Source organism: Mesocricetus auratus, unplaced genomic scaffold, assembly GCF_017639785.1.
Source record: "Mesocricetus auratus isolate SY011 unplaced genomic scaffold, BCM_Maur_2.0 Super-Scaffold_100042, whole genome shotgun sequence".
Lineage (NCBI taxonomy): Eukaryota > Metazoa > Chordata > Mammalia > Rodentia > Cricetidae > Mesocricetus > Mesocricetus auratus.
This window is the reverse complement of record NW_024429219.1, coordinates 8,317,067-8,330,592: the sequence shown is the minus strand read 5'-3', so window position 1 is coordinate 8,330,592 and position 13,526 is coordinate 8,317,067. Positions and strand designations below refer to the sequence as shown.

At 53.7% G+C, this 13,526-nt stretch overlaps 2 protein-coding genes across 4 annotated transcripts in view; one reads left to right on the top strand and one right to left on the bottom strand.

Moving 5' to 3' along the window:
* The first annotated feature begins 446 nt into the window (after positions 1-446).
* On the top strand, positions 447-2,302 carry Nppa (natriuretic peptide A). The gene is made up of 3 exons (XM_005079342.3): positions 447-1,104; positions 1,204-1,533; positions 2,011-2,302. Exons 1-3 carry the CDS (start codon positions 985-987, stop codon positions 2,020-2,022), a joined length of 462 nt encoding a protein of 153 aa, XP_005079399.1. The 5' UTR covers positions 447-984; the 3' UTR covers positions 2,023-2,302.
* Positions 2,303-4,794: 2,492 nt separating this feature from the next.
* Clcn6 (chloride voltage-gated channel 6) overlaps positions 4,795-13,526 on the bottom strand; it is a 32,394-nt gene continuing 23,662 nt past the window's right edge. For 2 of the 3 annotated variants that reach the window (XM_005079340.4, XM_021232517.2), the window contains exons 18-23: positions 12,710-12,896; positions 11,082-11,239; positions 10,755-10,911; positions 9,082-9,189; positions 8,868-8,993; positions 4,795-7,465 (exon numbers count right to left, since the gene is read on the bottom strand). In XM_005079340.4, the coding sequence (XP_005079397.1) occupies positions 7,385-7,465; positions 8,868-8,993; positions 9,082-9,189; positions 10,755-10,911; positions 11,082-11,239; positions 12,710-12,896 (817 nt within the window). In that variant the 3' untranslated portion in view covers positions 4,795-7,384. Of the gene's footprint in view, positions 7,466-8,867; positions 8,994-9,081; positions 9,190-10,754; positions 10,912-11,081; positions 11,240-12,709; positions 12,897-13,526 lie in introns of those variants that run through there. The other variant, XR_001197029.3, reaches the window with a different exon arrangement.

Sequence of the window (13,526 nt, the reverse complement as noted above, 5' to 3'; positions counted from 1 at the left end):
ACTCTATACTCAGACTCAAGAGCTTTTGAAAAGGGCAAGGCCAAGGAAGAGAAGTGGTGCCATTCCTCAAGCCCGTCTGTCCCCCTTGCACCGTGGTCCAAGTCTTGGGAGACAGGAAGAATGGGCTTCGGAGGGAATGGGCTTCAGAGGGAATATGCTCTATCCTCTCTTGGCATTTACACTTCTAGCTGGATTCTTAGGGCCTGTATCACGCTGGCTTCCTGGCTGACTTCATACTCTAAAATAAAACGACTCTTTCACCTGACTGCTAACACGGACATCTAGGGTGGGGGTGGGCTGTCGGGGGGGGGGGCGGAGGTCGGCCCACGAGGCCGATGAAGCAGGTGTGAAGCTAGCCTCCCTAGCCAGTCTGGTTGGCCTCCCAGCTGCCTGTCATTTCCTCCCCTCCCGCCCTTATTTGGAGCCCCTGACAGCTGAGCTGCAAGCAGGGGGGAGCTGGGTGCAGGCCAGCCGTCACCCTCTGCTTCCCTGCATGGGTCCCGTTGCCAGGGAGAAAGAATCCCGAGGCGCGCGCCCGGGGAAGATAACCAAGGACTCTTTTCTGCTCTTCTCACACCTTTGAAGTGGGGGCCTCTTGAGGCAAATCAGCAAGAATGTGACTCTTGCAGCGGAGGGTCTCGGGGAGGGGGGTTACTGGAGCTGCTCAAGGCGCAGGGGCTGTGACAAGCTCTGCTGGGCTGATAACTTTAAAAGGACATCTTCTGCTGGCTCCTCACTCCATCGCTTTATCTCTGCAAGTGACAGAATGGGGAGGGTTCCAGCCCTCCTGCGTTCTCAGAGAGCTGGGGGGCTATAAAAACGGGAGGCACTGGGCAGCCGGGAGACAGTGACGGGCAAAGGCTGAGAGAGAGAGAGAGAGAGAGAGAGAGAGAGAGAGAGAGAGAGAGAGAGAGAGAGAGAGAGAAACCGGAGAGGAGTGAGCAGAGACAGCGAGCATCAGATCGTGCCCCGACCCACACCGGCATGGGCTCCTTCTCCATCACCGTGGGCTTCTTCCTCCTCCTGGCCTTTTGGCTTCCGGGCCATATTGGAGCGAACCCTGTGTACAGTGCAGTGTCCAACACAGATCTGATGGATTTCAAGGTAGGGCCAGGAAGTGGGGCACAGACTGGGTCTCTTTGGCGCTGAGTGCATTCCTCTAAGACATCCCTCTTCCCCTGCATTTATTTTTCCTTTGTAAAGAACCTGCTGGACCATCTGGAGGAGAAGATGCCGTTAGAAGATGAGGTCGTGCCCCCACAGGCCCTGAGTGAGCAGAATGATGAAGCGCCAGGGGCAGCGCTCAGCTCTCTCCCTGAGGTGGCTCCCTGGACTGGAGAGGTCAACCCACCTCAGAGAGATGGCGGTACCCTGGGGCGCAGCCCCTGGGACCCCTCCGATAGATCTGCTCTCTTGAAAAGCAAACTGAGGGCTCTGCTAGCTGCCCCTCGGAGCCTACGGAGGTCCAGCTGCTTCGGGGGTAGGATCGACAGGATTGGAGCCCAGAGCGGACTAGGATGTAATAGCTTCCGGGTAAGAGGAACTGTGGATGGAAATGGGATGAGAGGACAAATATGGTCTTGTTAAGGCTCAAACCTTGCCAAGGAATACTACCAGGGAGCATCTCTGGCGGCAGAGACCGGTGCAGGGGTTTACTCCTTCTGAGAGTTCTGCCCCACTATGGTGGATGCTCCAGAAGTCTCAGGACAATGACAACAGCTGCTACAGCCTCCGAGCCACCAGCTTGGGAATTAGAATACAAGGCAAAGTCACCTTTGGGCCGCTGATGGGCAGTTAGCGATCTTCCCACAATTGGAAGAGCCTGGCATATTTAAATGAAATGGACTAAGACTGCTTGCTTAATGCTTATGGGTGACTCATTTGCCAGTTTATGACAGAGGATCGTTGGGCTGGACTGTGGCTGGTGGGAAATAGCTGATCACTGGTCAAGTTGAATGTTTTAGTACAGTAAAGCCAGATCATCAAACCAATATATTTTTCTCTTTGCAGTACCGAAGATAACAGCCAGGGAGGAAAGGCAGCCAGATTCGCTGGGGGCAGATTGCAGAAGACCCCAAGCCCCGTGGTGTGTCACGCAGCTTGGTCTCATTGTCACTGAGGTGTGGCGAACACCCTGCTGGAGCTGCTGCTTCCTGTCTTCATCTATCACGACCCATGCTACATGTAGATGAGTGGTTTTGGGGGGCTCTCCCTCTCCAGCCCTGCATATTAAAGTAGATCCTCACCCCTTTCAGAAAGCAGTTGGAAAAATTTTTTTGAATAAACTTCAGCACCAAGGACAGAAGCCGAGGTCTGGGTGCTTTTTTCACTTCCGCCCTGCATTCCCCGGTGCCCCCACCTCACCCTTTCCCGTCATTCCTTGCTCCCTGACTCTTCTTGCTGAGTGTGTGGGGGCCTCAGGACACAGTGCTCGGCCACTCACTCCAGCCTCAGATGGCGGAAAAGTCCACCCCGACTGAAAGGTCATTTATTTTCATCTTTTCCTGTCGGCACGTACGGACGCTTGTGCTCGGCGGACAATTCCTTGTACCCCTCTCACTTTGTGGATACAGCCTGGGTGGTTTTAAGGAGCATTTAGAGAACCAGGGATTGTCCAGATCTTCCGTTACCTGAGCGCCAGCTGCTGCAGCCATGTGAATTACACTTTTCAGTTTGGACAAGAGTGGAGGGTGGGTTTCATAGCTGGGAGCAAGGAAGCACGGCTTCCAGGCTGATGAGTGGCAAGTTCAGATGCTTTGTGAACTACCACACCGGCCAGTGCGTTCCTACCTGCCTACCTATTTCACCAATGCATCCCTATCTCCCGGTGAACCTCTCCCTCTCTCTCTCACCAACACATCCTTACCTGTATCACTGGTGCATCCCTACCTATCTGTCTTACTGGTGTCATCAATCTGCGCCAGAGATCAGAGCCAAATGTGTTTATAAAATAGCCATGGCCTCCCTAACCCAGGACTGTGGTACTTGAATTGCATACTACATGGAGGTAAGGGCCACCAGGAAACAGTAGTTTATTTATCATCTATTTATTTATGGTCTCACTATGTAGCCTTGGCTGGCCTCGAACTCAGGGAGATACGCTTGCCTCTCTCTACCTCGATGCCCTAGGTGCCACCCTACACACAGAACAGGACGCCAGGCTCCTTTTAAACAAGGAGGGACTCTGATTTTCTTGCCCGTTCCCCTGAGCATATGCCACTGCCTCAGGGTCCCACATGGACACTCTTCACCCCCACATTCACCTGGCTGCACTCATTTCTGCTGACCCCCATCCCAGGAGGCCACCGTCTGGTACACTCTGCATCCTGCATATTCAAGGCTAATTGTGGACACTGCTTCCGATGACATCACAGGTGCATGCTATAACTCCAACAGGGCACGGCTTGCTGTGTGCGTGGCCCAGTACTTGTGTCCCAACTTGTACTGAGCACGTTGTACAGAAAAGGGAAGAAACCAAGCAGTAGGGTAGGTGCACACGTGTGTGTGTGTGTGTGTGTGTGTGTGTGTGTGTGTGTGTGTGTGTGTAGGGGGAGGGGCAAGGACAGAAGCAAAACTGAGGGGCTGGTCGCCGCCAGTGGAGGAAGAATGTTAACCACTCCTGGTCACATGCTCAACAGAAGCAAAACTGAGGGGCTGGTCGCCGCCAGTGGAGGAAGAATGTTAACCACTCCTGGTCACATGCTCCTCTCTGGGCCTGGCATGGTGGCACACACCTTTAATCCCAACACTCAGGAGGTGGGTAGGCAGATCTCTGAGTTTGAGGCCAGCCTGGTCTACACATAGAGTTCCAGGACAGCTAGGGTTGTTACACAGAGAAGCACAGTCTCAAAACAAGCAAACAAACAAAAACAACAAAAAATATTCTTATCTGGATCTCAAATCAGTAGGTACAAAACATAACAAAACAACAACAACCCAACCAACCAGCCAGCCAACCAACTAGTTAGTGGAGAACAACTTACAAGGACCAGCGTGAAACAGGAGAAAGCATCAGGCCTGCACTTGGGAATCCCAGTCACTAAGGAGAAAAGAATGGGCTACCGAAGATACCCTCCAGGTGTCATGGCAACAAAGGGTTGTCGCTGAGTGGAAGGGACAAAAAGAGACACATAAGGTACAAAGCGCCCCTAAGACTTGGAGGAAGCTGAGATAGGAGGGGCCTGATGGGCTGCTGTCTGTGACTGGCGGCATGGCGGCATAGCCATAGACACAGCGAGCAGCATTTCCTGTCAAATAGGAGACAAGTGAGCGAAGAGCGGACATATGCAAGAACGTAGACACACGCACGCAGGGGGCGAGGGCTTCCGGTGTTCTGGCTGCCGTCAGGCTCCTGGCTGAGGTAAGTACTGGAACAGGCAGTCAGAGCAGACTGTCTGCTCTTCTCCTATGGCTGCTGGCAGGGAGAAAAGATGGACAGAAAAAAGGACCAGTGTTCACAGGCGAGTCAAACCACAGCAGTGGTGGGTGCCGAGTAAGAGCCACAGGACTAAGTCCGTGCTTTCAAAGACGGGTACGGGGACAGACAGTGACAGGGAGGGTGGGGCCAGCAGATCACCTTCTGACTGGGCATGATGACACATGCCTGTAACCTCAGCACTTGCATAGCAGAGGACAGCTGAGGTCATCCCTCATTACAGAGAGTCTGAGGCTAGCCTGGGTTACATAAGGCCGTCTCACAAACAGACTGCCTTTTAAAAGCAACTTCACTTTTCCCTACTTGAAGGAGGGAATGAAATGGAGACCTAGAAAGAAAAGCACTGTGGAGCCAGGGTCTTCAGTGAAGGTGCAGACGTTTTATTCTGACTTCTTAAAGTTACCACAGAACTTTCACCTTCCAAAGGGTCAAATAAAAATAGACTTTTACAAATTAAAAAAGATACAATTTATCTACACAGTGGGATCAGCTAATGTTACCATATAAACAAACAGTGCAGACAGAAAGGCGGAAGCTGCAACCAGAGAGATCACTGGGTTCCACAGGAGCAGAGGGCAACACTGAGTGTCAACACAGCCGCGCCAGGAGGGCTGTGCTGGCTTTTCCGGAAGCTTTCTTGTCACCAAGGTCTGCATCAAACTGTCACACGGCTGGCTGAATCAAGCTAATGCCCGTTCCAGCTGGAACTGCTTCACAAGGTCACATGCAGATAGCTCAAAAACACCAAACTCCCACAGCTGGACCAGGGAGCCACACCAATGCCCAGGTGTGGAAGCCAGGAAAACTGCCTCGAGCCAACCTCAGGTGTCCCTCCGTGGAGGTGTTTGACAAGGTGCAGTGGCACTGGGGAGGGGGCGCACTGAACCGTCACAGGTGAGATACTGAGCCACTGGTTCCAAGGGACAGTTATTGGGGGGGGGCAAGGCTTATAGCTCACAAGTGGGAAAGCTGATGTCTTTGGGCTTTTCTGAATAGGAGTTGGGGGGAGGGGAGACAAAAGGACTGGGTGTCCCAGATGGGCATGAGGGGCATGGGCTCCAGCTCCAGGGTAGAAGTAGCTGCACCCGTCTGTTCTGGGCTAAACTGAGGGTGACTCAACACACACACAGAATTGTAATCGGCCGCCAGCGCAGGCTTGGAGGCAGGAAGCTGTGGACTCTGGCCCCCTGCAGGCTGCTGTTCTGCAAACCACCAGGCTGGGAAGATGATTCTGTGGTGTGTCACACTTTCCTCTTGGTGTGGGCAATGGGTTTTCTTCTTGATGGAGGATACGGCAGGGCAGGCACTCGAATCAGCTGTAAAATGAAGCTGGCAGCTGGCCAAATGCAGCCCTGCTTAGCAGGACTGTTCTCCCGACTATTGTTGGGAGTTTCCATCCCTACCCCCACCTCACAAGTCAGGACCTGAAAACAGACTGTTCTGGTAAAAAGATAGGCAAATGGGGAAAACAGAGGGCCTGGGTCACAGCCAGCTACAAAGCCCCAAGGTAACCCCTGACTGAGGATGTGGGATAATTTCCCACATGCTGATTACAAGACCCTGCCAGGCCTGGGGCCCTGGTGCTAAAAATATCTTAATGCAACATGCGGTGGTGGCGCATGCCTTTAATCCCAGCACTCGGGGGGGGGGGCAGAGACAGTCAGATCTCTGAGTTCCAGGCTAGCCTGGTCTACAGAATGAGTTCCCAGACAGCCAGGGCAACGCAGAGAAATCCTGTCTTGAAAAAAACCAATAAAGAAACAAAACAAAACAAAAAAACCAGTATCTAATGCAAATGAATGTCTCCTGGTATCCAAGGAACAGCCACCATAGTGCCTTAGGATGCAGGAAAGTGAGTGCTGATGTCCCCACCTAGATGGTCACTGAGGTACCAACTCAAAGAGGACCAGCAGTCAGGAGAGAGTGGAACCATGAAAACCAGTGAGGCACAAGGGGGAGAGGCTCTGGAGGCAGCTATGCGCAGTGACCATGAGAGGAGCCACTAGCTTCCTTCTGGAGGCCTACCTTTCATTAGCCCTGGCTCCGGGCAGACTGTCTGCTACCTTGTACAGTGGTTCCAAATTTTCTAGGGCTTGGGGTAGTGGTTCTGTCTAGGGGTTCCTCAATTTTGGTTAACTTTGGGAATGAGTTCAAGACAAAGCTGTGGCTGCCCCACCAGGAAGGCAGAGATGAAGGCTTAGAAAGCCCAGCAGTTGTGGGGGGGAATGAACTGAGAATGGGTGGAGAGCATGTGTAACCAGGTGTAAGTGGGGGCTGGGACCACTGAATGCTTACAGTGAGGGAGAGACCCCTCCTCCCATGGGATTTGATGGTCAAAGGCTGTTTGCTGGGTTTAGTGTTTCATGGATCTGATCAGGAATGATTCTAAGGAGATTCAAGCCACAGGGCAGGAGCAGAGCACGTGCTTGCTCCTAGGAAACAGAATGGGAAGAAAGACAGGCCAATGAAGAGGCAGAGAGTACGAGCATATCTGAGGTCCTGGGGTTGATCCCGGACCTTCCTGGACATGGGGAACAGTTCTCAGGGCCCAATTCCTGAACTTAGTAATGAACATGATAAGCAAATAACATCCCCAATGTTTGCCTCTGTCCACACCTTCTCAGGAGGGTCTGGGTAACAGCTGGGCTCTCTGAAAACAGCAACAGAGAAGCACCAAGTGCCTATCCGGGACCCAGCCTGACTTCACCTTGGCATCTCTCTATGGGAACCTGGGGAACGAGAAATGGAAAATTCTTGCTGAGGAAGTTAGTAAAATTCCAACTTTCTGCTCAACACATCCCCAAAACCTCTGACCCCAGTCTTCCAGGACTCCAGGCAAGTAAGTGGGTGCCTGGGAGCCTTCATGCCAGCTGTGGGGGCCAGTGTGTGAGCAAGCCACCTGCAGAGGCGTCTCTGGGAGAGTGGGCTGGCGGCAGCCGGGCTCAACTGTCAGAGGGTCTGGTAATGCTGCCGAAGCCGGGCCTGCAGGAACTCATACGTCAAGTTGTGTCGTGTGATGATTCCCACGATCTAGGGCAAGGAAAAAACACCCAAGTCACCAGAGTATACAAGAACCAGGTAGGACATTCGTGAAGAAAACAGAACGGCCCCTGTTGATGTACTCCAGGACGCAGAGACAGAAAGAGGATGGGACCTGGTGAGCGTAAGGACATGACAGGGTGTGCGAGCTCATGGCACAGACTTCCTACTCTCAGGAGGTGTGGGGACATGCAGATGCACAAAGGGGATCCCATGCCCCGAAATGGGAGCAGGGAGAGCAGGGGTGACTAAAGGGGACCCTGGCCCTTTGGAAGAGTCACCTGCTTTCTCTCAACACACATCTATGTGTGGTCCAGGCATGCTTTTGTTGTCTCTGGTTTGGGTGGAGACAGGGATTCATTCACAACACAGTCCAGGCTGACCTTGAACTTGCCATCTTCCTGTGTGCTGTGCTGGGATTACAGGTGTGAGCCACAATGCCTGGCAGAACCAGCCTGCGTTTTATATTGTGTGCTTGTTTATAAACAAACCTAGCACATGCTCTATTACTGAGCTGCACCCCAAGGCGCGTCGTGTCCTGTCTTAGGGTTTCTACTGCTGTGACAGAACGCCATGGCCAAAAGCAAGTTGGGCACGGGAAGTAAGAGACAGGGAAGGCAGGCTGCCCCTTTAAAGAGGCACCACTTCTCTACAGGGTCATTTTAGACAGGAAAAAGGGCCACACAGCCTTGATGCCTGACTGTCACGCAGGTGGGTGGAGCACCTGCCCAGCATGCCTGAGACACAACAAGACGTTGCAGAGATGAGCGCCCTCGGGAGAACCCACTGGGATAACCTGTGCACAGGAAAGGCGACAGCACAGCGACCTCAGCAGGACAGGATCGGGGCTTGTTTTGTTTTCTGATTTCACGACAATATAGTATGAGAGCATAACAATAGCTATGCAATTAAAAACTCAAGTTGGGCTGACAGGATGGCTCAGGGGATAAATACGCTCACCATGCAAGCCTGGTGACCAGTGTTCTGGTCCCAGGACCCATCCCACTGAAGGGGGAGGGGAGAAGCAACCCCACAGAGCGGTGCTCACGCAGCTCACAAATACAGTTCACTATGTAAAGAAATGACGGCTGGGGATGCTATCCTTTAAAACCCTCTGAGAATTTCACCTTAAATTCTATTACTGCTACAAATACCTATAAGAGGTAGGAGCCAAGGAACACAGACCAGGGGAAGGTAAGAAGCCCTGGAGTAGAGACAAGAAGAGGCGATAGAGGAATGGAAGGTAGACCTTGGGGCGCCCCCTGCTGGACTGGTGCTACAGACACGCACCATGGGGAAGAGACAGACATAGCCGTGGGGAAGCCTCAGGGTGGGCGGACAGACAAGAGACAGGCAGCTAGGGACACAGCTCTTCTCCACGCTCGTCACTCACCTCTCCCACTGCATTCACCACGGGCAAGTGGCGCAGGCCCATGGTTCTGAACAGGTTGAAAACTTGGGAAACATGGGTGTTGGGGGAGACAGTGAATGGTGAAGGGTTCATATATGGGGTGACATCCTGCAGAAGACAAAGCAAGAATCACCCACAGACTAGGTGAAGCATGGACGCAGCATGTGGGACAGCCCCGAGGGACAGCCCTCCTCACCACAATCATCCGGGGATTCAGCAGTGTGAGATCCAGGTCATGGATGTCCGGATACCTCGGGTAGTCCTCAGCCATCTCAGCATAAGAAAGGCGTGGTTGACTGGCACTCTGCAATTCCGATCAAGACAGTGTCCTTGCAACAAACAGCAGCCGCCAGCCAGGAGGGTCACTCCAACAGCCCCTCCCTAGTTATGCTCGTTAGTATCTTCCGGTCAGAGTCCACCCGGGGGATAGGCAGCACCAGGGCCACAGTGGGTGCTAAAGAGGGAGACAGCCCGACACCAAACTGGGTCCTAACAGATGAGAAAACCGCTAATAGGTGCTGTGGGCTGAGTTGTGTCCCCCAAAGACAGAGCCAACCTGTAAATCCTGGTACCTATTGGGTGCCTTTACTGAAAACAGGGTTTCTGCAGATTTGCTTACAATGAGCTCATACTGGACTAGGACTAACTCCAGCATCGGGTATCCTTACAAAATGGGGAGCAGAAGCAGAGTGAGCACCATGCATGTTGAAGTCAAACTGAACTGATGTTTACAACCAGCAAGGTCTGGAGTTGTTGGCAACCACAGTGACCAGAGGAGGCCAGGAAGACCCCTCTGCTAGCTCCTTCACAAAGCTCGTCCCATGCGCTCTGAATCTTGTACTTATGGCCTCGAACCATGAAAGATCCTGCTTCAAGCTACCAGGCCAATGGCAGTTTGGTGCAGTGGTTACAGCATAGCCTCACAGAAATGTTGTCACTACCCCTTAGATCTCACTGCTGCTGTCACCGGGCAGGGAGGCCAGGGCAAGGCCGGCAGGCTACTGCTGTCCTGAAGGCCCCTGCTCCCTGACTCCACTCTGCACCTTCCCCTGGCTCACAGGGGGCCCCACTGCCGAGCAGCCCCAGCATCTGTCTGCTCTAGCCGGCTAGGCCTGGCACTTCAGGACCCAAGCTTGTGGCCACTCCAACCTCCTTGCCTCTAAGCTCCCTATCAGTGTCTCTATCACTCTAACCAGGCTGGTCACCCACACTCCACCCAGGTCAGGTACCAGGGTACTGCTCTTCTGTAGTCTTAGCAGACCATAGAGGGGCTCAGGAGGCCACATGGTAGAAACCCCAACTCCTAACATCAGGAGTCACTCTGGAAACCAGGGCTCTGGGTGATTGGCTCAAGCCTCCTGCTGAAAAGGTGTGAGGGGTGTGGTCTTGGGTACCATGGGGACACCCAAAAACCAAATGAAAGAGAAAAACAGCGGAGCTGGCGGGAGGAAGATACTTCATGCAGAAGAGCCTACTTGGACCAGAATTCAAACTCTGCAGTACTAAAGGCGGGCACAGAGGCACATGCCTGTGATCCCAGCACATGCCTGCTGGAGGAGGCAGGAGTCATCCTCAGCTATCCTGTGAGGTGAAGACCAGCTAGGGCTACATGAGATCCCGTCTCAACAAAGAAAACAGAAGGAAAAGTCGCTCAGGGTATGACAAGCTCACAGGCCAGCAGGCAGGAGACACTGGACAAAACGGGGCAAAGGCTAAACAAGGGGCAGCTGGAGTCAGCTAGCTCTCACCCGCTCCTGACCTGGGGCTCCAACACAGCAAAGGGCACAGGAGAGCGAGCATGCTACTCAACAGCAGCTCTGCACACCACACAGAGCCACCTCTCCCACGGCACCAGGGCCCACGACTTACAGACTGACTTTCGGAATAGCACACCCCTCGGACGAGCAGGGTGACGAGCTGCGAGCGCAGGGCGAGGCCGTGGAAGGTCAGCGGGCGGAAGCGCTCCTCCATGGTCCAGTCTTCACTCGGGGACTGGTCAGGGTATAGGTTGGGGTAGGGAGTGTATCTGTTACACAAAAACCAGACGCTGCCTCGTGGACCCTCAGCAGGGTCCCTTCCGCCAAGCCCTTGTCGCCTTCCCATAACCTCCGGCAGCTCAGGGGCTCCCTCACACCCGCTGTGCGCAGGGTGCTCTGCATGGTGGCAGCGGGCAAGCGGGCGGTGTGAGGCCCTCACCTCCTCTCCAGCATCTGCTGCAGCAGGTCCTCCTTCTCGGCCGGCTCCTCTGAGGCCACGTGCTCATCACACACATTTCGAAGCTCACTGGAAGGGTAAGACTTCATGGACTGGCCCCGCTTGCGCTGTTCACCGGCACGGGTGAGGATACTGGATTTCTATGGATGGGGTGTGGGGACAGTGACAATCTTTACAGGGGCCAAGATGGCAGTGCTGGGCATACAAACACAGGGGCACCAACAGGGCTATGATGATGGGGACAGCACTTCCCATGGAGGCCTGCAGGCCTCTTAGAGGAGCAGGCCAGTCAGTCCTTGGACTTGAATACAAACCTGAGGCCTCTACCACTGCACCACACCCCGAACCCTGCCCAGGCCGAGCATCTCACTTGGTCCTGATGGTCAGTCTGACCCAGGTTTAGTGGTATCGAAGCAGCCCTGGGTGTCTGTTTTCACAGAACCAGATGCCAAGGGCTTTGACCTCACAGATGAAGAGGAGGAGCTGGGGTCTGGTTAGGGAAGTAGGTCACAGTTGTATGTGTGTCTGTGTTCTCGGAGCTACTCTTGCCCTGGGCCCTTCCTGTACGCTTCTGTCTGCTTTCTCTCCCCGTGCTGCTGATATTCCCCTCTGCACACCTTCCCGGCCCTGACAGACAGACAGCTCTGGAACACAGGGCCGAAGAAATCCTTCTTCTCAGTGGTTTGTTTACTTTTTTTTTTTTTTTTTGAGACAGGGGTTCTCTGTGTAGCCCTGGCTGTTCTGGAACTCACTCTGTAGACCAGAGATCTGCCTGCCCCTGCCTCCCGAGTGCTGAGATTAAAGGCGTGCACCACCACCTGACTTTTCTGAGCAGTTTTATGCCACACATTTTGTCACAGAGATGCGAAATTATCCACTGCATCCACTCTCATGGCTCTGAGGGCCTGTGACCCCATCTTCTCTCATTTGGGAGGCACACCTCAATTCTGCAGAGGGAAAACAACTTTTCTCTTACATCCTGTCCTGGAGGAACTGTCAATGTGTGTCTGCCTTTCCCAAAGACACCAAAGGCGAAAGGTGGGCACATAGTCTGCATGAGGTGACGGCCCCGGACTGTGAGTTGGGAGCCACCCTAGGACAGAGACCAGCCAGTGCCCATTCCCCCTGGTATCCCAAATGGCATTATAAGGACAATATCTGCATCCCTACAACTCCAGCTAAGCCTGCAGCTTCCACTCAATTTCTTTCTCATTGTCTGAGGTTTACTGAGACAGGGTTTCTCTATATAACCCAGGCTGGCCTGGAGTTCACAGTGATCCTCCTGCCTGGACTCCCACTTTCCTAAGTAGGTCAGAGTTCATTTGTGTCAGCAACTCTAGAACCTTCTCTGATGCTTGCATATGGTAAATGATTAATTAATACCAAGTCTGCTGACTTTAAGAAAGGGCCCACCCACCTGCTTCCTGCTGCCCAGACGAGCACACACCCTCTGCAAAGCCCACTGTGTCACCTGTGAGGTGCGGCAGACTTTCCCTAGACTGACAGAGCCTGAGTCCACCCCAGCTGCAGAGGCAGCACCACACACAAGCGGGAGTGCTGGGCCAGGAGGTTTCCTTGCTGGCCTTCCCTTGCGGCCATTTTTCCCTCACCTTGAACTTAATGTTGTTGCTGATGAGCTGGTTGCCCTTCATGAAGTCCTTCTCGTTGCCTCGGTTCTCTGTGACCACTGGGAAGGCGTGGTGGACGGTGGTGCGTAGGATGCTCACCAGAGACTGGATGCGAGTGTGTGGGTAGACGTACGTCAGGTTGGGCTCCATGATGTCACTGGCTCTCAGCCTGCAGAGGGGGAGCTGTAACAGCCTCCAAGAGACCACTGCCCTGGGGACAGGCTGGACTGGGCAGTGCTCCTCCTCCTCCACCTGGGTCACTGGGGCCTCTCTTCTGAACCATGCCCAGCAGTTCCTCGGACGCCCACCACCATGCCTGCTACAACGCTCCACAACTTATCATGCCAGGGGCCACTGTTAGCTCTCCACGAACCCCTCCAGCTTTCCCAAGGGTTGTCCAGCCACTCCTTGAAACACCACATCACATGCTATGTATCGTTACTAATCACTAATTATTCTGGAAGTTAAAGGACGATCCTGGAGTGCTTGTTTAGACCAGGATGACAGAGCCTGATCAATTCCAGCCCTGCGCACTCGTGCATGTCCGTTTTCCTGCTGCAGTGACCGCGCTGCGGGGCTGACAGGCTCACAATGCTGGGAAGCTTGCTGAGGAGAGGCGGCGGCTGACCCTGCATTAGCTCACAAGGCCTGCCTGACACACAGGTAGGAGGTTGGGTGTGTGGGTAGGCGGGTGTCACTGCAGGGGCTTTGTGTGTTCTCGGTGTGAACATCTGGCCAAGATACAAGCTTGATCCAGTTCTCACGATGTACTTGGCCAGGACACTAAGGAGCCAATGAG